The sequence below is a fragment of the Sphaerodactylus townsendi genome, linkage group LG01 (assembly GCF_021028975.2).
Source record: "Sphaerodactylus townsendi isolate TG3544 linkage group LG01, MPM_Stown_v2.3, whole genome shotgun sequence".
Lineage (NCBI taxonomy): Eukaryota > Metazoa > Chordata > Lepidosauria > Squamata > Sphaerodactylidae > Sphaerodactylus > Sphaerodactylus townsendi.
Genome location: NC_059425.1, coordinates 67,661,415 through 67,688,182, shown reverse-complemented (window position 1 = coordinate 67,688,182; position 26,768 = coordinate 67,661,415). Strand labels below are relative to the sequence as shown.

The 26,768-nt window shown below is 40.8% G+C and overlaps 1 protein-coding gene across 1 annotated transcript in view; it reads left to right on the top strand.

Annotated features, from left to right (window-relative positions):
• The window catches only part of PLB1 (phospholipase B1), a 133,986-nt gene that overhangs the window by 9,118 nt on the left and 98,100 nt on the right, over positions 1-26,768 (top strand). Inside the window, exons 5-15 of the mRNA XM_048504965.1 lie at positions 1,789-1,863; positions 4,835-4,897; positions 5,195-5,277; positions 6,341-6,419; positions 8,310-8,414; positions 9,039-9,134; positions 16,304-16,372; positions 17,560-17,640; positions 17,851-17,917; positions 22,479-22,537; positions 23,982-24,049. Of these exons, the coding sequence (XP_048360922.1) occupies positions 1,789-1,863; positions 4,835-4,897; positions 5,195-5,277; positions 6,341-6,419; positions 8,310-8,414; positions 9,039-9,134; positions 16,304-16,372; positions 17,560-17,640; positions 17,851-17,917; positions 22,479-22,537; positions 23,982-24,049 (845 nt within the window). The remainder of the gene's footprint in view (positions 1-1,788; positions 1,864-4,834; positions 4,898-5,194; positions 5,278-6,340; positions 6,420-8,309; positions 8,415-9,038; positions 9,135-16,303; positions 16,373-17,559; positions 17,641-17,850; positions 17,918-22,478; positions 22,538-23,981; positions 24,050-26,768) is intronic.

Here is a 26,768-nt window from a genome sequence, read left to right as displayed (position 1 = left end):
TACTGCGTTTTGTGGTTGCTATGTAGACCTTTCCACAGCTATAGGGTATGCGATATACTCCTGCAGAAGTGAGGGGGTCTCTCTTGTCCTTTGCTGAGCGTAGCATTTGCTGTATTTTCCTGGTGGGTTTGAAGATGATCTGTAGATAATGCTTTTTCATCATTTTCCCTATTTGAACTGTGATTCCCTTGATGTATGGTAGAAATATTTTTCCGGTGGTGGGTTGTTTCTCCTCAGTCCTCTGGGTTTTTCTTGGCCTTAAAGCTCTTCTGATTTCTGTAGTGGAGTACACAAGAGACAAGCTTCTTCGTTTTAGCTCTGTCATGCACATGATGTGGCATTTATATATCTCACAATAGGGTTGGTTAAGCTACTGATGCAGATAATTTAAACATTTTACCTAAGGCTCTAAACCTACTGTCTGCAGATTAAAAAAAAGGAGTAGTCAGGTGGCTGTCAGAATAATAACAAAAACTGTACTGACAAAAAGGACAAAACCCAAAACAGTTTGATACAAAATTTATCCTTGGCAAGTCTAAAAGACTAGGAGCCCCATACAAAGAGGGGGGGAGGCCAAATTTGCCCGTGAGAGTGGTGTGCAGCTGTGCCAGAGGATTTGTTCTCTCTGGGGCGCTTACCCCAGCTGAAGAGTAATTTCACTGGCATGCAGTTGCAGCAGCCATCCCTGGCACTGGGTTGCAGTGCCAGACTTAGTGCCAGCATTCCTGCCACCATTGGTGTAGCAGAGGCAGGCCAGGGATGTGGCTGGGAGGAGCCAAGGTTAGTCAGCTTCCTCCCAGCCATTCGTTGCCTTAAGCCGGTGGCCAAGACTTTAGACATACGGCACCTAAAAAGGTGCTGCAAGAGCCTGGTACCCAGCTCTTGAATGGGGCTATACTTTTGCAAAAGAGAACATACTACATAATTCTAAACCTCTTTTTAGCCTACTAGCAGTAAAGCCTACTGTGGGGGGAAATACAGTGAGATTTAGAAAATGGGGGGTGGGGCAAGCAAGCATTTCCCCACTACAATGGTCTTTACCTGCTTCCCCAACTGGTGTTGGTAAGTGTTGAAAGCTGCCTGGGGAGGGGTGGCAGAATCAGTGAAGGGGTGGCAGAAGCAGCAGGGAGTGACAGAAGTGGTGGGGGTGGCAGAGGCAAGGGGTGTAGCAGTGATGGGGTGTAGAAGGTGTAGCAGTGATGGGGTGGGAGATGTGTGGGGGCAGGGAGAGGGGGAGGAAGGAAAGGCCACTGGTGGGCCTGGCATGGAGGACATTCTCCTGCTGGGCTGGATAGGTGTTTGAGGGCAGGGAGAGGGGGGGAAGGGAAGGCCATTGGTGGGTCCAGCGTGGAGGATGCTCTCTTACCAGTCCAGGTAGGTGTTTGGGACCTGGGAGAGGGCAGGGGTAAGTATGGCACAGCTGCTGGTGGGCCTGACGAGAAGGGCCCTCACAGTGAGCCATGTAGGTGTTTGGAGGCTGGACAATATGTGGGAAAGGAAAGACCTCTGGCAGGTCCGCTCTGCTGCCAGGCAGGGTAGGTGTTCAGGGACTGGGAGACGGCAGGGGTGGGAAAGGGAAGTCTGATGGCCCTGAAACCCAACTGGCTGTTTGAGGCAAGGGGAGGGTGGATTGGGGAGACTTGGGGTCAAACAGGGGGATGGAGAGGCTGGCGGAATGGAATGTCACATGCCCATTGGCTTGGGGTTCATTGTCTGCCATTTGATCCCTTAGAGAATTATTTATAAAGATTACGTGACACTGATTTTATTTGTGCTTTTTCCCTACAGAAGCTAGATTATGAAAATAACTGGAAGCTAATCACAGTTTTCTACCAGTATCCTTCCTGGGCCTCCAACTCTCAGGTAAGAAGGCCATGATTTGATTTGGCAAATGAATAAGGAAGTTGGTATCTTAAACATGCAACAGATATGAGAATTGGTTATCGTAAATGGATCTCTGCTTGTTTCCAGAATATAAAACACTTAAAACAAAATCTAACTCCACTCTTCCGCCCCATGCCCAGTCTCCTGGTATTAAATGCCAAAAAAGTGTGCTACAGGCAAGCAGATCAGTAATAATTGCAGGAGGTCTCCAAAATCTACCTGGAGGTTAGCAGCCTTAGGCTAAGAGTATGAATAGTGAGCCAGGCGGTTCCTGTGTAGAAAGGTCTCATCTATTGCATGTCATCTTCCAACTGTGCTATGATTGCAATATGGTCCCTCCTATTTATAATATAAGACTTTTAACAATTGCAGTATATGAGTATATGAAACTCTTTGAAGACACAGTGGGCTACATAAATGCCCAGTGTCATTGGAACGAATAATATGAATCATATTCACTTCACTATCCTCCTGTCTCCACTACAAAACTTGGAGGGTATTACTGGCCTCCTCCTTAGTTTTTAGTGTTACATGTGTTTATATATTTCTATTTAATTGTTTTTACTGCATTATTGTTTTACTGAATTATTATATTTTGATTGAATTATTGTGTATGCACTTTATTAGAAATATTTTAATATTTGACATGGACCACCTTAGGGGGGCCTGTTTGGGTGGAAAGAAGGCACAGAATTTTTGGAAAAAAATAATACAATACTACCTCATACCCTTTTCAAGGCCAATGTTACCATGTTTCTGCAAAGTCAGAAGGGGAAAGGGAGCAGTTTTTAGCACCTTTTACTTGCATACACTGTACAAGGTGGAAATGCTTTGCGTGATGTTCAGTCTTTTAAATGCTACCCCCCCTTCCCCCGTGTAACTCACTCAGTCACACTTAGCTTATATATAATTCAAATTAAATGGGATGGATTTTATTTTGCTTCTGGGCTAACTTTTCCACCTGACAATACTATAGATGTCTTTTATCTTTGGTCCTTTAAAAAACCCCAAAGAACAAAGACCCGCTTTCCTTTTGCCTTTGGTGTACACACTGCACCAAATTGTCTATATTATTAAAAAAGATATGAAGTATCATTAAATGGTGAGCTTTGCAACATTCTTTCCTTGGGGCTTTAATCAACTCTCTACAAATTACTTGGTTTGAAGTCTGGAGGAATGATTAACTGCATATAAATACTTGAAAGGTGGAAGCAACACCCTTCCTCCCCACTTCTGAAAGTCCTCTGGATTCAATGCTCAAACAACTTGCTACAGAAAAACATCTTTGGGAAAACCAACAAAGGACAATACTTGTAATTAAAATGAAATGAGCATGTAACGGAGAACCAAGGAAGCAACTATATCAAAACTGAGCAAGAACAGATTGGTCCCCCTTTCCTTGCCAATGCTTGTCTAGTCCAGCCTTGTCAGAGGCTCTGGACTCGAATCAAACAGAAAGACACAGAACATAGGAACAAGAATTAGGACACTGCATTAAACCTCTAAACACTTGTCATATAACTGTGGGTTCATGGTATCAGATCCACCTTCTATGAGTTTAAAGGTTCACTAATGCCAAGGAAGAAGTGAAGGATGGATTCAGTGATGAGATGAGTGGAAAAACCTGTAGGGATCAGGCATTGTCCTTCTCTAGCCATAATATATTATGAAGAGGTCTTTGGCTACTTTCCCTGAAGCTCACCCTTTAGCAAGAATTGGATGAGTCAAACTAGTGGCTTAATCTACTCAGAGTGATAGTGGCCCTCTGGGGGCTCAGGTGCCACTCTTTCACATCTTTCAACCTTTATGTGGAAAGGCCAGGGATTGAACCAAGGACCTTCTATCACGGAGCCACTGACCCTCTGCAGGGTCATGTGCTCTCCTGTTTGGAAGCAGCGTTATGATGCATAACATATCATATCAGAATTGGCAGGTACCTTTCAGTTGGACGTAGGATCACTCTGTTCTCTTGCTTTTACATTGCTTAATTTGACATTTGTAGAGATGATTGATGAAAGCAGCTCCAAAGTAAGACTGCAGCTGATGATGCTGTTGCTTCCACACAAAATCTGCATATATGGACCGCAGTTTTGAAAAGCATTTGCTTTGCTGATTTCTATGACCTTGTAATGGAGTGTTGAAAGTTTTGTTCAGGTGGAAGTTTGCAATAATGTTATGTTTGCATTCCTGTCTTATTATTACTGTCATCAGTGTGGTGGTGGAAAGTGCTATGAAGTCACAACTGACTTGTGGTGACCCTTTAAGGTTTTGAAGGCAAGTGACGTTCAGAAGTGGTTTGCCATTGCCTAGCTCTGTGTAGCTACTAATATTCCAATATAGGCACTTGAAAATGTTTTCTATTGTTTTAATTGTTCTTTGGTTGAGGGAATGAAATGTCATAAAGGGTAAGAAATCCCCTCTCAAAATATAGGTTTGGGGTTTTTTTTCATTCAATTATAGACCTTGAAATAGTGAATTTTACTTGCTCAGTTGGTGTATTTTACTTGCTTAATTTTTTAAAATGTTTTTGGAAGCTATCTTAGAAGCTGCCTAAATAAACAGTGCAAGAAACAGAATCCAATCAAGAACTGTTAGTAGTATGACTTTATATTAAGCACATGTTTTAAAAGTGTTTCTAAGAACTGCATGTGTCATATGTAGCATACACAATTCATGCTAGCAACAGAATATATGGCCCTAAAAGGCAGTCTGTTCCAATCAGGAATTTGTTTTATAAGGCATGGTCTCAAAATCACTTAATGCAAATGAGATAATCCTTGATTTAATTCCTAACCACATCATTGTCCATATAATCATGTGGTTAATAAGCCCAATCTTTCAGAGCACAAATTCAGAGGGAAGATGCTATTTTCAATTCTTTAAGATGGGAAAAATGGGAATAATAATGTCCACACCCACTCTCTGGCATAAATTGCTTCATTTTCTACAGGAGGCTTCCCCATTAAACAGTGTTAAAGAACTGGAAGAAGCCTTGGATTTTCTACATGAAGAAGTAAGAGCTGTTTGTCAACTTTCCAATGTTCCTTTCAAATGTATGTGTTGGGGCTATTAAAAGTATGAAATAAACACCTGTGTTGAGAATATGGTTGTTTTCTGGGAGAAACAGCTGTGGTTTATTTTGTTGGCCTGATTGTCACCCCAAGATGGGTATAACCCATAGCCTAATGACCTGGAAAAGTTCTGAGCAATGGTGTGGGGTTATATTAACTTGGGGTGCAAATGGAAGAAAGTTTGTTCCTATTTTTAAAAAATCCTAAATCGTAACGGCTAATTTTGCTAACAATTATAGGTTCCCAAGGCCTTTGTAAATCTGGTGGATTCTACTCAGCTTGTAGATTTATCAGATCCATATATGGATCAGAACAATATCAGGTAAATAAAATTTTGTGGTAACTATTTAACAGTTGAGACATTATTCTTGCATTCTTGAGTGTGCAGTTTTTTCCCTCTAGAAACATGCTATGATAAGAATATAAAAAGCTACCAGTAATATACAGCAAACTGTAGAAATTTTGAATGTGAATGTTTCCACCGTGAATTGCTCAAGCTCCAAGTCAAAGGATCATGGTTCCTAGTCTAAGCTGTCCTTTGTTTATTGTCAGTAAGGTTCACCTGTGGTAATTCTTTTTTTTAAATCCTATTTAGACCATAAGGCCTAGATGATTTTGCTAGTTAGCTTTCATACTGTTACCTTCCCTCTTGTCCCCCAATTTTATGTCATTAACAAGTTTAATTAGATTCTAGTCGTTTGAATCTGTCAAACAAATTCTTGTAATTCATTCTATCCCATTTAAGGAAGTTGACACCAGCCTAGGACAAAGCCCTTCTTTCCTTTTAGAGATAAAGGAATAGGATCGTCTAAGGAGTTAATGTTTTAAAATAGCCATTTCCTGAGAAACAAGGCAGTGTATATCTCTGCTTGCAGGGCGGGAAAAGAGAAGTTTGTTGATGAAAATAAATTCTGCGGACTTCTGTGAACTTCACCAGTATTAATGAATGTCACACTAATATTTGATTCAAAAATAGCTCAGGACCCAAAAATGTTCAAACGCTGATTTAATCTGTTAAATCAATTGAGAAGTTTGTGTCTGTGTAATATTTTAAAGAGTTACCATTGAAACGATTGCTGACGGGTAAGATGTTTAATACCACAACCTCTTAAGTTAGTTGTAAATAGTCTATGATACCTAAAGTGTACTGAATATGGTATGTGGGATTGTTTTCAATGGGAAATTTATAGTGAGGCAATGGCATCAAGGGATGGTATGACCCCCCCCCCCCAACCAACAAATGAACAATTATAAGTTTCTGAAAATGTAAAAATTATAATAGTGGACTTTTAAAACTTCCATCTATACATTTTACCAGATTGAATGTTTACAAAGAATGTACAGCATTTTAAAATTCTTTTGCTTTGTTTTTTTGAAATTTCTAGGGCCATTTCCCCAGACTTATGCAGTTCTTCTAATGAGTGTTCTAGCCTGGATGACATTATAAGGAGATGGGCCTACCAGGTGAAAATAATACTGAGTTGTATGAAAGAAGATTATGCCTCCACTTCTGTATTTTTGTTCAAAATCAGTTCAGTGTAGTCTGTTTTGTTTCCCTGCTTGCAGTCAAACAGGTGATGTGCAATTGCTGCCAGGCATGAGTCTGATTTTTCTGCATACTTCTTCCAAATGATGCATGGCGGTTGCCGCCAGTGACCTGTGTGCAGGGCTCTGGGCAGGGAGCTGAGATATTTGGTAATTTGTTTTCAAGCAGCCACCAGAAGATTGAATCAAACACAGCCAGGCCAGCAATCTCACTGCTGATGTGAGTCCCTTTATAGCTTTTAAGAATCTTTGTTTTTGCAATGGCTGTTGTGTGATGAGGCAGGACTGTGTATATCTTTGCCTCACAAACCCAAACTGTGGCCAAAAACTTTACTTTTAAAGTAGGTTGAATAGTTATACAAATTCAATCAATCTGTCATATTTACTTATATTATGCTGCATCTGAGTTTCAGACTTGGAAAGAAATTGAAATTTCATATCAGAGGATGCAGAGATGGAAGTCATGAATTGTAAGAGAAGATGATAGATGGATATTGTAGAGGATAACCCCGTTAGTCTGGTGTACCAAAATTACTAAGAGCAGATTTTGGCTCATGAAAGATTCAAACTATTCTCATACCTCCCAGTTCAGTTAGACAACCTAAAGATGGTTACCCATTTTACAGAATGAAAATTGACTACAAAGAGGTTGGATTTGAACCAAAGACTCCCTGATCCAAGCCCATTGGCCCATACTACTTCTCAATAAACTTTTCATACAAATCCAGGTTTTATAATGCTCAGAACAGCTATCTGTGGATTAAGTACAGACCTTCCATCCAGGCTTAAAGAACGCTACTTGTTCTAGTAACCCCAGTGGATTATATGTTAAATTGGGAACTTGAGAGCTCCAGGACTCCACATATTGTTCGAGGTACCCAAAAGACTTCCCTAAGAAGACCATTGAGGATGTATGCCATACTGACTAAATCTAATCAAAGCACCACTTTGATTAACTGTATTGTGTCTATGTTCTAAAGGATGTCAGATAAACAGAACTGAAAACTATGATTAATAGTGTCAGCTAACAGGATATACAGTAGAACCTCGGCTTTCATTGCCTTCAGTTTTCATCGGTTTCGGTTTTCATCGGTTTTTTCAGTGAAAAATTTGTCTCGGTTTTCATGATTTGCCTCGGTTTTCATCAGTTTGCAGTAAGGTACAGGGGTTTGTGGAGAAAAATCACCCGGACAAAGCTGTTGCAGGCCATGTGTGCAACTTGTCTAATAACAATGTCTTGCCCCATTTCAGACAAATCTTAAAGAGGTGTCAGAAACAGATTTCTTTGGACAGCTTTCTGGTGCGACATTTGTCCACTGGCTCTGAAGCTGGTCCTAGTGTTATTGTTTGTTAATGTTTTCAGCATTAAACACTATGTTTATTCACCAAAAATGTGTTTTTAGTATGTTTTTTGGAGTGCCTAGAACAGATTAATTGGATTTACATTGATTCCTATGGAAAAGTTTGCCTTGGTTTTCATTAGTTTTGGTTTTCATCGATTCTTTCAGACGGATTACCAACGAAAACCGAGGTTCCACTGTATGTGTGATATTATTTTATTTTGCTTCATTTGCTTCATATTATTTTATTTTGCTTCATTTAAACCCTGTTTTTTACTCAGTGGGGACCCAGAGCAGCTTACATTGTTCTTTTCTCTATTTTATTCTTACAACAACCCAGTGTGGCAGGTTTGTTAGCACTAGAGGTTGAAATGCATTAAGCCCTGGACAAATCTGTGAATTGTACTGTGTTCTCTGTGATTGTGAAATACAGTTCATCCTGTTAATTAATTGTTATTCTTTTGTACAGGATGCTTTGGAAAAGCTGTTGGCATCTAGAAGATATGACAAAACAGATTATTTCACTGTTGTTCCTCAGACTTTTCTTCATGAAGCAGACAGTCATCTTACAAGAGTGAGTGACCTACAACAGTTTTTCTCTCTGTGGGTTACATTTAGAATCCTGTGGGGGATGGGGAGGAGTTATAGCCTTACCCTGAAAAAAGAAACTGGACCACATCAGGTGGTCAAAAGCGCTAAAATCTGGTTCTTTGATCTGCCATGGATTCCTGTTTGGGGTGTGGTAGGAGTGTATCTCACAAGGGAACATGCCAATGATCTGAAACTTTCTTCACATAAAAATAGGGAAGCCATAATATTTCATTTCACCTCCTCCTCTAAACAACTTAAAAGTTCTTTGAATTTACACAAAGGAAATCATAAAGAAAAGTATTGAAAACAAAACCCTTAATACCTGTGTGCCATGTTGTTAAATTCAGAGCTGGTGCCAGGGATGGACAGGGTGAGATACTTGCTGAGAGCCATGACCCAGCAGAGAGTACATTGCCAACTGGAGATGCCAAGTTAATCTCCCATTTCTCAAATGAAGACATGTTTGGCAACAATGGAAGAAGCAGAGCACAATATTTTATGTATAGATTCTTGGTGTCTCTTTTCACTGTTTTATAGGCCAAATGAGAAGCTGTCTTTAAGTAATATGCTACTCAAATGCCATTTAAATATTTTCTCTCTCTTGCAGAATGGGAAAGCTTATGTTGATTTCTCAAAAAGGTCATCAGTCAAAATCACAGGAAAGGAGTTTTCTGCTCTGGGAGTAGAACTCTGGAACAACATGGTAAGAAGAGCTAGAGGTGTTTGGTTTATTGGTTAGAGCCAGCAAAAAATTATTACTTTTCCAAGCTTGGGTAGTTTAAACTGTGGAGAGGTGCTCAGGAAATCTCTTTTCCTCACCAGAATCACATTTAAATCAGGTCTGAGTTTATGTTTGAGAAAGAATTTGAAATATAGTGTGTGTTCTCTGTAGATAACAATGTGTTCCATCAGTCCTTTTGCCTACAAACCTCACAGGGCAAAGCAGCCTTGCTGATTCAAAGCAGACCTGAATTTGGTCAGAGCTAAGGAAGCTTATATGTATAGTCTTAATATCCATGTGAAAGAAAGCAAACATACAAATATACTAAATAAGCCAAAAGTTTAAGAAGAAGTCATCATCTAGGTTCCTCGTTATCCAGGGACACTGGCAAAAAGGGAGACATGGAAAGTACATGCCTACCCTGTGATCACCATCTCTGTTAGCATATCACATTTGGCTGTTACTCCTCCCCTGAAGAACTCAATATGTGTATGTGTTAAGTGCAACTGAGATACTTCTGACTTGGGTGACCTTATGAATGTCCTGTTGATCTGAGATTGACCTGACATTAACAACTTTGCTCAGATTTTGCAAAATGCGGGCTGTGGCTTCCTTTTTTGAATCATAGCTCAGCAAAGGACAAGAGAGACCCCTTCACTTCTGCAGGAGTCTATCGCATACCCTGCAGCTGTGGAAAGGTCTGCATAGGAACTACAAAACGCAGCATTCAGACTTGTATTAAGGAGAATGAAAGACACTGTTGGCTTAACCATCCCGAAAAATCAGCAGTAGCAGAACATGCTCTAAACAAAACTGGACGTAACATTTTATTTGAAAACACTGAAATTCTGGACAACTTGGACAGTTTGGTTACTATGTCAGGCTACACAGGGAGGTCATTGAAATCCACAAAACACCCAGACAGCTTCAACAAGAAGGAAGAGACACTGAGAATTAGCAAAACTTGGCTACCAGTACTTTAAAACACCAGAATCAAAGGCCAAAGGCATGCTAGGTTCATGGACAATGGACTCCACCCAGACCCAGGATTTGCATTCACTAATACTGTTGCTGCTATAGGGAATGCAAATGTGAATACCAGTGTAAATAGACTGAAAATCCCACCCACAATACAATGCAGTCAACCACACCTTTGTATAGCAAGTTCCACCCAAACACTTACTGATTGGTTCCCCACCTGGACATAGACAATATATACCCCACTAAATATTTCCTTCTCACTGGACAAGTGTGTAACAGACGTTTCTCTGTGATACACCTCTGAAAATGCCAGCCACAGATGCAGGCGAAACGTTATGAACAAGATCTATCAGACCACGGCCACAAAGCCTGGAAAACCCACAAAAACCAACTATGGCATGAATTATCTTGCTGTTGGTTGCCATCAATGCATCCTTACACTTCAGAATCTCTTCTAGCTCCTTCATGTCTGCCCTTCTCAATCTCTTATCTCCTTCTGATTTCTTGATTACAGTCTTCTATTTGGTTGATGGTGGACCAGGAATAGAAAATCGTGAACCATTTCAATTTCTTCATCACCTATCTTAAAGTAGTGTATTTCCCCAGTAGTCATTACTTTTGTCTTCTTGGTGTTCAACTGTAATCCTGCTTTGGCACTTTCTGCTTTAACTTTCATCAGTAGTCATTCTAAGTCTTCACTATTTTCTGTCAGTAGTGGGGTAATTCCATTTTTTAGCATTGTACTGTTCTTGCGAGATAATGGATGGCTTAACAGCATTCCATGGGAGCATCATAGCAGAATAGACTCCAACTCTGAGGCCAGTCTGCTACACTACACTGACTATTGATTGTAATGCAATCTGTACATAGGCAATAAAATCTGAATAACTGTGGAAATATTCTAACCTCACTCTCATTGCTCAAGGCCTTGCCATGCATTAATCCAAGGTAACTGGCCAATCAAAACAAAGAGAGGCAGGAGACTTGCTACTTGGAAAGGTACCTGGTACACTGGAAAAAACACACAAAAATGATAAGTGTGCACATGTCTTGCAAAGAAAAAAGGAAAAGAAAATAACTACTGTGTTCCAGTGGGTCATTATTTTGTAAAACAAGTATGTGGGGCATAAGCATGTATAGGATGTGTTCTAACTTAACATTTGCTTTAATGCTGCCCATGTCTTCTGTAGAAGAACAAGAGTTAAAAACTTCTATCATGGTTGGCAACCTTGGATTAAAAGAACTGCTGTTAAATTATCTTGATCTTTCTCCCCTATTCCCATAAAACACTCATAAGGAGAACGTCAAAGTTCTTTTCTTAGTTCTTATTTTATGACAGGTCAGATGCTTTGATAAGATACAACGAAGTTTACATTAACTTCCTTTTACCAAGAGGGGTTTGTGATCTCCTTGCTCTTGAACTGTAAGAAATGAATTCTCTGTGACATAGGAACAAGTCAATCAGCCTTTTTTATATGCTTGGAAGAATGGACTGCATATCCATTAATCAGGAATATTTGATTCAAAACAGCAATTTTATTACTTTCCAAAGCTGAAAGTTTTCAGAGATCCTTCTGAAAGGTTGAATGCAGAGGCGTAGCTGGGCCAAACTGCGCCTGGTGCGCAGTCTGTATTTTCTGCCCCCCCTGCGGCGCCCCCCTGCGGCATCCCCCTTGAGGAAGTTCCTCAACTGTAGTTCCTCAGGAGACTCTACACTTGATGACTTGATGCCAAATTGTAACAGACTCAGCTGAAAAGCATCATGTTTAAAGTATTGTTAGCATGTAGACTGCTTTTATCTGTGGGAGTTTGCTCTCATATCTAGATGGCTAACTTTACACCTGCAAGTCCACAAGTGAAGGTGCAGTCATCAAGGAATGAGCTTGCGTATTTGTGAATTGGACCTCCTGGTTTTCCTCTCTAGATTTTGCTAATTCCCCCAAATCTGTATCATTTGATCCTCTTGACTGAACAGTTGAATCATCTCACACTGTCATATCTCTCAGCCGTTATCTGTGAATATATTTGAGAGGAGGCATGTGTCTGAGAGGAGGCTGTCTAAGAGAGTTTTTTCCCTGGGGTTATCTGCATCGGGGTTAATATCTGTAAAGTCAAAACACTGGGCTGCTTCTCTTCCAACATCTCAGGATTTCTTAGTTTAAGAAGGAATTATCTGAACAGAAGTCTAAGGTTTGCAGGAAGTTGTTTCCATTGGGCATATTTCCTTATCTCTGATTTCTGGGTGATGGTTGACTGCAATGTGGGCAAGGTCAGATGACACACAAGATACTGTCAGAATTTATTTAAAAAGCACTTATCTGGTCGACATCTCCCGCAACTGATCAACTCAGCTACTGTCATCAAAACATCACTACAAAGTCCACTAGCTAATGCAAAATAATGCCAAGTTTATCAAGATAAGAACTAGTGCAAGATAGAGGGGGGGGAGCACTAAATAGAAATTATAGCAATAAATGCTTTTTAGATCCATAATCAGACATGCTTTAGAAGTTATATGTAAAAAATAATAATAATTCCCAGGCATGTAGGAGTCGGATTAGGACTGTGGTATACAGGTTGAAGGGTCTTAAGACTTCCCTTCTCATGCCATTTTTCTGATCTGACATGGAGCAGTGAAAAGTATGGTAAGCTATGCACAAGTTTCCCCAGTGGGGCAAATACCGGGTCTCTGGGAGGGGTGGGGTTCCCAATCAGAAAAGCAGTGTTAGGGGAGGCTTGCTCTCCATCTCCCCATATGTTAGGGTTTTCTGACTAAGTCAAGTCCCCCTGCACCTCAGGCTTCTACAACTTGGCCTTCATGCATTTGGGAATTAACTTTCAAGCATGGAACTTACACAAAAGGTATAATGACAACAAGATGTGGGAGACACAAAGACCATAAGAAATAAATCAGAAATGACAAAAAATCTGAAATGAAAAATTTGTCTGAAATGATATAAAGACCATATTATGATAATGGACTCTGGAACTTCAGTGGAAGAGTGCCATACCAATATGAAGACACTGCTTTTGGGGTCATGCCGGAAGTAACATCATGGCATTATGGTGATTTGAACCCCCCCCCCCTCACCTTAAGTGCCAGTGCTTGCCTGGCAATCATGACCATCAAAGTGAACTGCCAGGTGTTAGGTCTCGCAACCTTAAGCCAATAAATGGATTCTGAAGTATTGATCAGTAGCATTTATTGACTAGGCATCGAAGTACCACACTGATGAAGCTGGCATTCACAGTCCCCTTTATCCCCAGTAAAGAACCTCCCTCCCATTTTCCCAAGAGTTTGTGAAAAACAGTCTTTGGAACTACGTTGCCCCAAGGTCAGTGGCCGATAACAAGAGAAAGCCACCTGGCTTCCTGCCCTACGAAATAAAGTTAGCTTGGACTAGGGATCCCGCACACATGTCATTTTTCCTCTGTTTTGTGTTTTCAATGTGACATCTTTGAAGCTACAATGACTTGAAATATCAAGTCATTGATATTTCACACATATCAAGTCATTGTAGCTTCAAAAATGTCTCATTGGAAAAACCCAGGAAAAATGATATGTGCATGGGAACACATGTCTAAACAACCTTTATTCATGTACTTTATACAGTAAAATTGCAGGCAGACAAGCTGTAAGCAGAGGAAACCTGTCAGAAACCTTCCACAAATGACCAGCAGAATGGAGAATCTCTGCATGCAGCACAAAATGGCAAGCACAACATAAATGAAACTGACAAGCTTCAAGCGGCGGGCAGGAAAAAAACCCCCCTTTTTGGCCTGAAATGCTTTATTTTCCCATGCTGTGTGGGAGAAAAAAGCCAAAATGGTTCTTTTTCAAATGTCTGCAAAATGTTTTAAATGTTCTGTGGGCCAATAAGTGGTAAAAGAAATACCGACAAACACAGCAGTGGCCAAGGGAGCTGCATTGTAATACTATTCTGCATAAATTTACTATGTTTTCAATCTGTAAAGTATTCTGGTACAGAAACTCATTTAAAACAAATTATTTACATAGTCCTTCACTTAGACTAGACCTTGACCATTGTAGCCAAAAATGGCAGCCACAACTCAAGGCAGAGGTGGGATCCAGCGGGTTCTCACAGGTTCCCGAGAGTAGGTTACTAATTATTTGTGTGTGCCAAGAGGGGGTTACTAATTGGTGATTTTGCCACATGGTTTTTGCCTTAGTTACACCCTCCTCTCAGCAGTAGTGCGCAGAACTTGAAGCAGTCTAGCAGGAGGTGCACCAGTGTGCGTGGCAGCCTGCGCCTGCATGCATTCGTTTCCCGCCAAGGACTGGTGCAGCGGCTGCGTCCTTGCCACAGCCCCGCCCAGGAATGCCCCATCCCCGGAATGCCCGGCCATGCCCCCGTTGTGCCCTGCCCAGCCCCATTGGCGCTACGCCACAGTTTGAATCCCACCACCATGGGAACCTGTTACTAAAATTTTTTGATCCCACCACTGACTCAAGGCCTACTGAATGGGTAAACTTAAATTGTTTCTAGCCTACTAGCATTCAGGACAGACTACAACAAGAAATATTTGAATGAAACAAGGTTAAAATGTATGCTAAAATGCTGGTGTCTCTGAAGCATAATCCTGGCTACCCAGATGCAGGATATTTGAAAAGATTGTACAATTCTTGTAACAAGTTCTTATGTAGTTCATACAGTCCTGGAAGAAATTCCTTCTATTCAAAGAATAAGTGAGAAAACAAATGCTACTTAAAAGAACCACCACCCAGTAGCATTTATTTACTTGGTTAGACTCCAAAACTATGAGGAATTGAAAGCAAATCTTGATGCAATCCACTTTAATTGGAATCTCACTATCATATTATTTCTGAAATATTAACTATAGAGAAAAATAATGAAATGTGGAATGCATTATCTGTTCTGTTACCTGTTCTTCAGGCGATGTCGTGAACCTTTCACCAATCTTCCGTTTGTCTTGAGCATTGTCAGTTTCATAATACTGTGCCCTTTGTTTGCAAAGTATGTCAGTTTCATTCATTCATTCATTCATTCTCTCTCTCTCTCTCTCTCTCTCTCTCTCTCACACACACACACACACACACACACACACACACACACACACACACACACACACACACACACACACACACACACACACACACACACACACACACACACACACAGAGGTACAATATTAAAGTATCCTTGATCTGCAGCAAGACCTTGCCTCCCTCAGCAAGGTTCAAGGTTACTCCACCATCCATTACTTGGATACAGAAACCTAGTTCTCAGAAATTACAGCCTGACATCATGTGGTTGAATCTATGCAATACAAAAGAATCTGATCCCACTTATCTTCATATGTTAGACTCTCCGTACTTAGAAGAGCATTTATGTTGGTGAAACTAAATGTCTTCCCCTTCTCTCAGTGGTGGGATTCAGAAGGTTCGCACCACTTCGGCAGAACCAGTTGTTAAAATGGTGCTCGTAAATAATCAGTTGTTAAATTATTTGCATCCCACCACTGCCTCCACTGTCTTATCAGGAAGATACGCAGGCATTCACACGCAGGAGTGACTGCTCTTGTGGAGCAAACACCTCCGATTCAGTTTCTCACATTGTTTTGGAGTGCTATTTACTTAATCATTTCCGTAAACCTTTTTTCCACCTAATAAACATCAAGGGGAAGAACTATTTGAGCAACTCCATGCTGATTCAACTTCTCCTAAGAGTCCAAGATTCTCATTTTAGGGTAGTGGTAGCAACACTCTTGGCTAAAATGTTAAGACAGAAATCAACTGAAATTTGAATATGATGTTTTTATTAATTCCTTTACTTAGCATATGTCTTTTTATCCAGATGCATTTATGTAAAATTGAATGTATGTCATTAAAGGTAATTTGAATTTGATTTTGAGAAGATTTCCCTACACACAGAAAATTAGATGTTCTTTGCTAACAAGCTTATTTTTATATACAAGCATATACAAGCATTTTTTTCCTGCAGGGTGGAACATTCAGTCATGATTTTCCTTCTGTAGTGTGAAGAGGTCTTGTCCAAACACAGGTTAATGTCCTCATCTGCTTGAGAGAACTGAGCCCAGATGTAGTGTCAGTGCCTTTGAATTATGACTAAAATGTACCGGGAACATATTTTGAATGAACGTTATTCTGCTTCCATTTTCTGTTTTAGATGCAACCAGTGGGACAGAAGCAGCCTTATCATTTTTCAGAGATACCCAAGGCACAGTGTCCTTCTCAGGTAGAAAGATTTTCTTTTCAATATGCAGTTTTACTTTTCTTTCTCATTTGTGAGCGTGCTTATTTGAACAAATGCAAGACTATTCTCAGATTTCCCCATCCAATCCTAAATTTGGCAGGATGACATATTTCCTAACTCTAATGGGTCCTCAGGGAATAAATGTTGTACTACTGTGGTCACTGTACGTTAATATGATTGGGGTTCTGGCAAATGTAGTAAAATTCGTGAAAGTCCTCTATAATACTGTCCTTGAGATCCGCAGTTCTGATCGTCAATATGTAGTTTTAACCAATGTAAATAGCCTTGAAGTTTCCATCTCTCCCAGAAAAAAATGCCATTGCTTCTAATTTGTATTTTGTAAATCATTATTTATCATGATGTATATGTAAAGTCACATGCCTTGCCCTTAGTTTATAAATGAAGACACTAGCTAGCTAAAGAGTAAAGAAGACTTGATGTGAAAATATAAATAGGTTACTGTTAAATTTAGCATCAGATATTTAAGAAATATTGAGGTCATTTTGATTTTATTTTGAATTGTTATTTATTTTGCTTTTGTTTTGAATTCATTAATGACTTGGTTTGTCTGTTGTGGGGCACTATATGTATAATAGATATATGGATGATGTATATCAACCAAACTGGCTCTCAGTGGATTCCTGATATTTTGAACTGCTCATGACTGGACGGGTGGGAGAATGAAAGGAACTAGTTGGAGGAGGAAAGGAAAAGTTGTTGCATACATTTAAAACATTAAAAATATCATCTAGATGAACTGGCAGTCTTTGAAGCAATGTTATACTGCCCAAGTGACCCAACCAAATTTTAACCAAAAATGTGGTAAAAATGTCATCTTGTTTCTCTCATGACAAATTTAATTTCAGAAGTGTAGAAGAGAGAGGCCTTCTGCATAGTAATGCTGCATTTCTTCAGTGCTTGTATGTCATCCCCTGGTCATCCCCAAGCACTTATGTGGCCTCACAGTCATAGGTTGCTGCTATTCAGAAGCTGTGTATAATAAAATTCTGGTCCTTGAATTGTTCTGACATTCAGATTGGTCCCTGAATATTCAATAGTTGGTCTTGCCTGATTTAAATGGCTGCCTCTGATAGACAAATGTGTTCTGCTGGTTTCAACCACATCACCAAGTGACAGTCTTTTCAATTTTACTGTCTTATCTCTTGCAGGATCATCCATACTTCTTCACATACAGGAACAGCAACTACTCATTTTCCCTAGTGAAGTCAGATGCTAAAGAAGAGCCTGAGGTACAGAAACTACTGGTTGCCTAATGTTCTTATTCGGGTGGTGGTAGTGGGCACAAGAATATGGGCACAAGAATTTGGCACAAGGATATGGTATTTCTTGTGAAATTGTTTTCTGAGGCAAAAATCAACTCATCATTCTGCAAATGGGAACATATTGTTCACTGCTGGAATGTGGAAGACTGTAATTCATTGTTCTGTATCTTTTTACAGCAATTGTCATTTGGGACAAGCCTTCCATGTTCTGATCGCAGCCCTTCGGATACAGTTCCACTGTCAGGTACAGATTTAGGGTCTACATTGTCTCAATTCATCTTCAAGGGCAAGGGGTTATCAGGATACTGTTCACTGTTTCTTAGAAAATCCAAGAGTTACATACATACAACGATGGGAGAAAATCTCAGGTATTCCACTGAATTTCAACAGAGTTTTCACCCATTCCCTCTGCCTAGGTATAATTTTTTGTTTGGTTGCTCTATCTGCAGCTTATAGGCCTTTTTTTTTAAGTGTTTCTATCTGTAGCTTTGTGCCTGTTTTATTGGTACTGAATTATCAAACAGTTATTTTTTATTTTAACAATTCTGCAATCTTCCTTGAGCTTGCTCCTTTATGAAACATGCAGATTTTTAATTAATTAATCCCAAATTAGTCACTGACACTGTGATTCTAAGTAGTGTTATACCTTTAGAGGAAGTCAACGGACTCTGAAAGTTTTAACTCTGTTTAGGATTGTACTGCAAGTTCGCTAGGTAGTGTTATGCCTTTTCGCATAATCTACTTGACAAATTTTCTGCACAGATAAAATAGTACCATGAACTTAATAGAGGAAGAGAAGGAATTAGATCTGATTAATAAATCTAATCAAGGTAATTTGATTAAAAGCAGGGAAAATGGGGGATAAGGGAAAAAGAACGCTAACAGTGGAAATTTCAAGCAGGCAACTTTCCTAATCATGCTATTTGAGATGTCAAAGAGTTGAACACTGGACTTGCATGTGAAATGCAGTATTTTTATCAACTCATTATGGCTGAAACTGTAAGGGACCTTGGTCAAAGTCATGTTTGGAGACCATCAGTATCTTCATAGATAGGTCCTTGATGCATTTTTGTGTTCAAAAGCTAGATGTTTGTGTACATGATATCAAACTGTAGAACTAGCACTCAGAAGTATGGCATTGCTTTCTTCCGGCAATTGAATTCTCTTATGTCTGTCATTCAACATCACTATTATGTATAATTCTCAAAATGGCCAAATATGTGAATGCTTAAATCCAGAAACTCTGGCCATGAACAGATGGCAGATCATTCTACAAACCTGAGAAAAACCCTAGGTTTGCATTAAAGAAGAAATCTAAAATAAAAATACTTTAGGAAGTTAAAACCCATCAAAATGATAGCAGTGCCTGGATAAATTCATGCAGTAGCTATTGTTAAGCAGCCACATCAAGCCCTGGTTTCTATCAGTAAACAGCGAGGATGGGGATGGGCTCTTTCCAAGATTGTTTTGGCCTTTGGGGCCAGCCTGGTAACAATCACTGAGTGACTTCCTACTGCCTGTCTTGCATGACTCACCTAGCCCCAGCTGCTTGCTACTTTTCAACAGCCACCACTCAAGAAAGCCAATGTAGTATAGCGATTAGAGTTTTGGACTAGGATCTTGGAGACCAGTGTTTAAATCCCCACTCTTTTATGGAAGTTTACTTTGCCATTTTCCAGATGGACAAAATATCCTGGAGGGAAACCAAGATCATACATACAGGGATGTTTCTATCTTGGTTTCTCTCTCCGCATGGCAGCCCATCAGTGTGTTCAGGCCAGGAGGAAGAACTCCAGGTGATTATGCATGGCCCTAGTTTAGTTTCATTTTCCTTGCCAATGTTTCCACACATGTGCAAACTGTCCTGTTTTTCTGACGTCCTGATTGGCTACAGGTGGCAAGGCGGGAAAAATAAACCAGCCCGTCTCCCATGGTGTTTGCATGGGAGCAGGAGTGGCTAGGTTTTTAAAAAAGAACTGCCAATTTACCATTTTTTAAAAGCCGTGGGATAAGGGAAATCTCGCGAAGCAGGCCCAAGTTAAACCCGGAAGTCATGCGGAAGTCATGGCTGAACCGGAATGTTTCACCACCTTATTCCAGGATATATGGTCCGTGCGGAAAACGCCTGTGAGTTACATACTCTCAGCCTAACCTACCCCAAGGACTATTGTGACCAAAAATGAAGGAGAAGAGTATGATGCAAGTGTCTTTGAGTCCCCATTATGGAGAAGGTGCAGTGGTGGGATTCAAATAACTTAACAACTGGTTGTTTACAAGCACCATTTTAACAACCGGTTCTGCCGAAGTGGTGCAAACCTGCTGAATCCCACCACTGAGAAGGTGGGATATAAATTAAATAAATAAGTATACATGAATATGGGTGTATATAAAAGGTAAATTGGCTGGTTGGTGTGAAAAAGAGAAGGAAGCAGTGTGTTTGTGAGTTTCCAAGAGATAGTTGGTTGGCCATTGTGAAAACAGAATGCTGAACTGGATAGAGATTAGGTCTAATCCAGCATGGTTCTACTTACGTTCTTATCTTCTTAAGCAGGGGAACATGAAGGCATGAAGACTGCTAGGAGGGAAGAAAAAAGAAACAGTGTGGGGAAGGGGGTACAGGGGAATGAAAAGGTCTCCCACAAGTCTTTACGATTCCCTACCACATAACTGGGCTGGCCTCAGCTGGCACTACATCACTGGGCCAGAGGTTTCTTGGGAAGAGGCTGCCAGGGGGAAGGAAAGAGGGAAAGACAGGGGGCTAATAAAGGTAGATTGTCTGATTAGTGGAATGAGAAAAGGCAGCATGAAAGGGGGAGAGGCTATTGGAATGCCTCGGAAGGGAAAGAGGAAATAGTGGGAGGGAGTCTCCTACTTGTTCTAGTTTAAAATGCAAATGGTCTGCCAGAATGATTTGCTACTCAAGATCAAGAATGTGTTTACATGTGCCACATAATTAAATAATGTAATCAAACAAATTCTAATTTTGAAGGCTTAATAAAAGGAGAAAAATGTGTGTATAATTAAATTATAGATGACTATCTAATGTAGCATGAATGTATTCTGCATAGAAACAGTCCCCCACATGAAAACATAGTCACAAAAATCTCAGACTGAAGTTGGTTTGAATTGTTTTCCTGATGTTGCGAGCTCTGCCTGCTCCCCTCCAGATTTAAATCACAATCAGTTTTTATAAAGTCCTAGTCATGTATCATGTTAATCTCTTGAACAATTGTCCATTTCAGCATCAAAGCAAAAGCATCTTTGAGTTTTAAGAAACTCATTCTAAAGCAACACAAATGGCATCAAAGCACTTATATATACCACTTGTCCTTTGCAGGCAAAGCAGTTATCCTAAATTACATGTCACATACCATCTTTCAACAAGCCCTGAGATATAAACCAGTATTGTTACCCCCATGCTGCCAATCAGATGCTAAAGACTAGAGAACAATCAGTCTCACCAAAGTTTATTCTCCACATTCGTGGCTGAGTCGAGACTTCAAGCAGAATGACACAACCTGTAGAAGGCTGTATGGATTAATAGATTACTTTAGCAGCATATGTGTTATATAAGCTCCTCTAAAATGGTTTCAGACACATTTTCAAATCTTGAAAGGAACCCTAACCATTCGTCTTCCAATGCAGAGTTCTCCATAGCTCCCCAGAATCATCTTTTCTATACATTTTTGAACATATCACACTAATTTACACCAAGCTAGACCACTGGTTTAGCAACCCTACGCAGAAGTCTCTCAACTTGGGCTTAGGCTGAGACAACAATGATGGCTACAGGTATAAGCTCACCCAATGGGCTGACAGTTTTATCAAATTCAAGGCTCTTTCCGCATGGGCAGAATAGAGTGCCTCAGGGTTGGCAAAAACGCCGTCCCTGGGGAGAGGTTCGCATGGCCCGTGCTGCTGCATTGCAGCAGCACCGGCCTCGCCACCCCAGAGCGGCACGAAGACGCTGCTTCCAGACCTTGCTCCCTGAGCGAGGTTTTTCAGAAACAGCATCTTCCAAATGCTGCCGTGTGAACAGCAGCGGCTGGAAGGCGGCACCCCCCCCCCCAGTTCCTGAACGCCGTACCTCATCCCCTGGCTTCCGGCGCGTTGCAGAGGCCAGGGGACATGCCCCCCCCCGGCCTGCTACTCCAGGGCCGCCACTCCAGCCTGCCGGGGGAGGTGTCCTCGGCCTCTGCAACGTTCCGGAGGCCAGGAGACGAGGGACGGCGTTCAGGGACGGCGCAGCCTGTGCGAAGGCTGCGCCGCCGCCTGCACCCCTACTGTCCATGCCAACGGTCCCGGGGCGGGGGGTGCATTGACATTGTTTATGCCGATGCACCCCCACTCGTGCCCGTGCGGAAAGGGGCTGAGTCTGTCTAAGACTTAGCTATGGTCCCTTTCCACTCTATTTTCCACATTCAATTTTGGCTTTTGTATAGAAAAGAGAAGGTGATCTAAATGAATGTGCTAGTCCTATTTTCAGAAAAACTGGTTGGCTTGAGTTGCAAGGCCTGGAAGGCTGTTAGTTACTAGTTGTTTTTGTTTCAAAAAGGGAAATATTCGTAGAAATTGGTCAAACAACAAACTGACGCTGATTTCTTGGGAGAAAAAAAATTATAGGAGAGTTTTTTAAAATTGTCCGCAGCATGTATTTGCCCTGAAGACTAAAACAATTAAGGCAATATGATTGAACATGAATATTAAATAACATCTTACCCCCATCTCCCAAAGAAATAAATCTGTAATGCAAAAGATCTTTTTTTGGTCGGGGGGAATGTAATCTTTCTGTTTCTTTTTTATAGTTCATAAGTTGAAACCAGCTGACATTAAAGTGATAGGTGCCCTTGGGGACTCATTAACTGTAAGTACAGATCCCTGTGTGACCTCCATTAAACTGCATGGTAAAAAAATTCTAATTTTAGAAGGAAGCAAGAAAAATTATTCATGGCTAACTGAATTCTTCACACTTACTTTTGCTGTGGTCCTATTCTTGCCTTTGAGTTAGAGATACTACCTCCTCTTGTAGCCATTTCTCATTGATACAAGCTAATTAATTAAAACATATGCATATTTCAAATATGTTCATAGTACTCAAACAGAAAAACACATTTTAAAGAACCTGGTCAGGCTCATTTTAAACCAGCTAGGTGACAGCTCTATACAGGGGCTACATGGAAATTTCTGTGCAGAGAAGAATTGAACTGTGACCAGATTAGATGCAATGTTGTGCCCTTTCCTGTAGGATCTCTAAACAGTTGGAAATTCAAGGATCTTAATCTCTTAATCTCTTCATCCAGTAATTTAGCAAATTGCCCTAGGCTTTTGTGTGCACAACAGGGTCCCACCCAATTTGTGTGTGCCAGGGACAAAATAATTCAAAGCCTTTTATCTATTCAAACTAATATACTACATTTAGTGTAGGAACTCCATTTCTAGATAGGATAGAATGAATATAGTTTCCTCTAACTAGGATGGAGGGATATATAGGACCTGGGTCCTGCCCTCATGGTGGCAAGAGGGAGAAGTGTGCGTGCATGCGCGAGTGGAGACATGAGAAAAGGAAGGAAGGAAGGAAGGAAGGAAGGAAGGAAGGAAGGAAGGAAGGAAGGAAGGAAGGAAGGAAGGAAGGAAGGAAGGAAGGAAATTTTCCTGCCAGTAGCAGTCTACATATCAAAGAGATAGTGTCAGAGTAGTAGAGAAAGGATGACCACAGTCATTACACCATGACTGTTTAATGAAAGTGCCCTTTTCTCGATTTTTAAAAAATTGTATGTTGATGTGAAGCTACGAAGGTGCACACGAGGGTCACCATGCAGGCAACAAGTAACAGCCAATCAGATTGCTAGAAAATCAGCATGGCTGGAAGGATTTCTTCATTGCTGGAAGGATTCTACACATGTGTGGTTTAAAAAAAATTTTTTAAAGCACTTCCTGTGCAAACCAACCCAAATTATTTTCATAAGCTTTAAATGCTTCCAGATAGTAGTACTAAAGGCACAGTGCAGACAAAAAAAAGGAAAAAATATTTCGTTTGTGTTGAATAGGCTTCTGGTACCCTTTGTATTGAATAGACTTCCAGTAAATTTAGCTTATGGGTTATTTTTTTGCCTCATCTCATCAGCAAGTTGACTCATGGCAGTGGTTTTCCATGGCAAAAGCGATTCATGGAACCTTGGAAATAGGTTGTTGGGAATATTTTAGGGGCTCGTGTTCAAGGACTTTTTTTTGGCTGTTTCATTATAAAGGAGACAGCACGTCACTCTACAAGAATGACCATGAATTTCATTTGTCCTCCCTAATATCAGGCAGCAAATGGAGCAGCAGCAGCCAACATACTAGAACTTCTAACACAGTATCGAGGCCTTTCGTGGAGGTGAGTGCTATACACCAAAATTTTTATGTTATTGATAGATTTTATTTATTTCATTTATTGCCAACATTCTCGCTGAGAATTAAGGCAGATTTTAAAATTTAAACAAAGATTAAATCCAACCTCCCAGACCTCCAGTAAACAATGCAGTAAATTATCTGTTTATTAACAATATCCATTAAACTCAGTAAGAATAGTATGTGATGTGTTCAGTTTTACTGTGTAAACAGTCCTATTTAACAAAAACTAATGGTTTCTTTGAAAAAGTGCTGTAAATTTAGGGTAAACAAGGTTACTGCAAAGCTATTTTCTACCCTGCAGTTACCTTGCAAGAAACTCTTGGCGGGGAGGGGTTGGGACTGTAGGAAAGATGTTTTGAGAAAACTATTACTGTTGAGGAAGCTGTTGTGGCCCCTCTCAAGTTACTGATACCTTCTCAACTCCTGACAGTTTGGAGTGGCAGGATCTCCTAAAGGTATGGAATACAGAATGCCAGGCAGCTCCTAGATTCCTTTGAGATTACTGGACAGTCTAAAAGGGACTTAGACCGTAAACTAATTAAGAGAAGGGGGCTTCTAAGACCTGTAGTTACTGTACTTAAGAACATAAGAACTAGCCTGCTGGATCAGACCAGAGTCCATCCAGTCCAGCACTCTGCTACTTGCAGTGGCCCACCAGGTCCCTTTGGGAGCTCACAGGCAGGAGGTGAAAGCAACGGCTTTCTGCTGCTGCTGCTCCTGAGCACCTGGTCTGCTAAGGCATTTGCAATCTGAGATCAAGGAGGATCCAGATTGGTAGCCATAGATCAACTTCTCCTCCATAAATCTGTTCAAGCCCTTTTTAAAGCTATCCAGGTTAGTGGCCATCACCACCTCCTGTGGCAGCATATTCCAAACACCAATCACACGTTGCGTGAAGAAGTGTTTCCTTTTATTAGTCCTAATTCTTCCCTCCAGCATTTTCAATGAATGCCCCCTGGTTCTAGTATTGTGAGAAAGAGAGAAAAATTCCTCTCTATCAACATTTTCTACCCCATGCATAATTTTATAGACTTCAATCATATCCCCCCTCAGCCGTCTCCTCTCCAAACTAAAGAGTCCCAAACGCTGCAGCCTCTCCTCATAAGGAAGGTGCTCCAATCCTTCAATCATCCTCGTTGCCCTTCTCTGCACTTTTTCTATCTCTTCGATATCCTTTTTGAGATGTGGCGACCAGAACTGAACACAGTACTCCAAGTGCAGTCGCACCACAGATTTATATAAGGGCATGACGATCCTTGCAGTTTTATTATCAACTACTTGGACTAGCTGCTCTAATTATTTAGGCAACATAATAAAGTATGTGGAACTGATTGAGTTGGCAAGTATACAGGGGAATAATACATTTACCAGGCATCCTGATATAGCCCATCCGTTCCTTGAGTATCAACAGGAGGATTGGGGGAGGGGCATCTGGCAACCTGGCACAGCCCTAGCATGTTCACATTACTTCTGGGTTAAATTGGAAATGACACAGGACTCTCTAGCATTCCCAAAAGCCCCCCACCCCCAGCTGTCGCCTTAGGGATATGGAAGATACAGTGTGAGGGAGCAACTGTTGGAAGTGACTCAGTAGAAAAGCACACAGACTATGGTTGTCAGACAAGACAACCAGCAAGAGATAGTGGTGGGGGGAAGCAGAAACATGATGGAGAGCTGCTGGTGAAGGCATTACATCATATCTGGGGAAACCCAGATGTGTTATTTCTGTCTTGTGATTCGTAGTGAGTTTCCAGTGCATCCTAGAGATGTTAGAACTTAGCTAGAAGTGATATGCCATTGGCACAGTGGGGTATGACAAGCCTAACACAGAGTTCAGGAGTTACAAGCAGATGTGTTTATCAAAGACTTTCTCACACTGTTGTTGCTGTATTCTCATTTATTCACTGATCCTACTTGAACCAAGAGGGCTGGCCTACCACTTTGTGATGGTCCTCCAGTTGCCAACTCCAAATTGGGAAATTGTTGACTGTTTAGCTTAATATATTTAGCAGAGCAGCATAAAAGGGACCAATACACAGTTGCTGGTTTTATATAAATGAGTTTACTAACTATTAGGGAGGGTTACATGGAAGAAAATAAAGCACAACTTTCTATTCTAGCACTAACTTGGTTACATAGCTCTGCACCATGTGGTCCCACATGGTGCCTATCTAGCAAAGCAAAAGGTTTCTAACTCATGTGCCCTGTGCAATGCAATGCAATGTGTTAAAAGAAATATGCTTTACTTTATAACTTTCTGTCTACATGACTAGCCCCACATAGGCAATGTTGGGGCTAGCTGACCAATAGCTTAATCAATGAACTGGCCATAAAACTCTGACCTCAGTAGCTAATTAGCATGCACATAGTTAACCCCTTCATGTCTGAATTGTGACAGACACTTGCAAATACCAACAGAAATTCCAGGAGATTTGGAGAAATGGGGGGGTGGGAGGATAGAGTTTGAGGACAGTAGGGGATTTGATGCCATAGAGTTCACCCTCAGAAGCTTCCATTGTTTCCAGAGGAACTGAACTCTGTAATTCTGGGGAAACTGTAGGCCTCACTTGGAGGTTAGCAACCCTAAATGGCCCTTTATGTAGAAAGGGAAAGCTTTGGTCCCCAACTGAGTTCAAGGAGGTGGGGCTTATTGATATCTAACCATTATGCCAGACCTTCATGTTCCTCATTCTCAGTCAGCT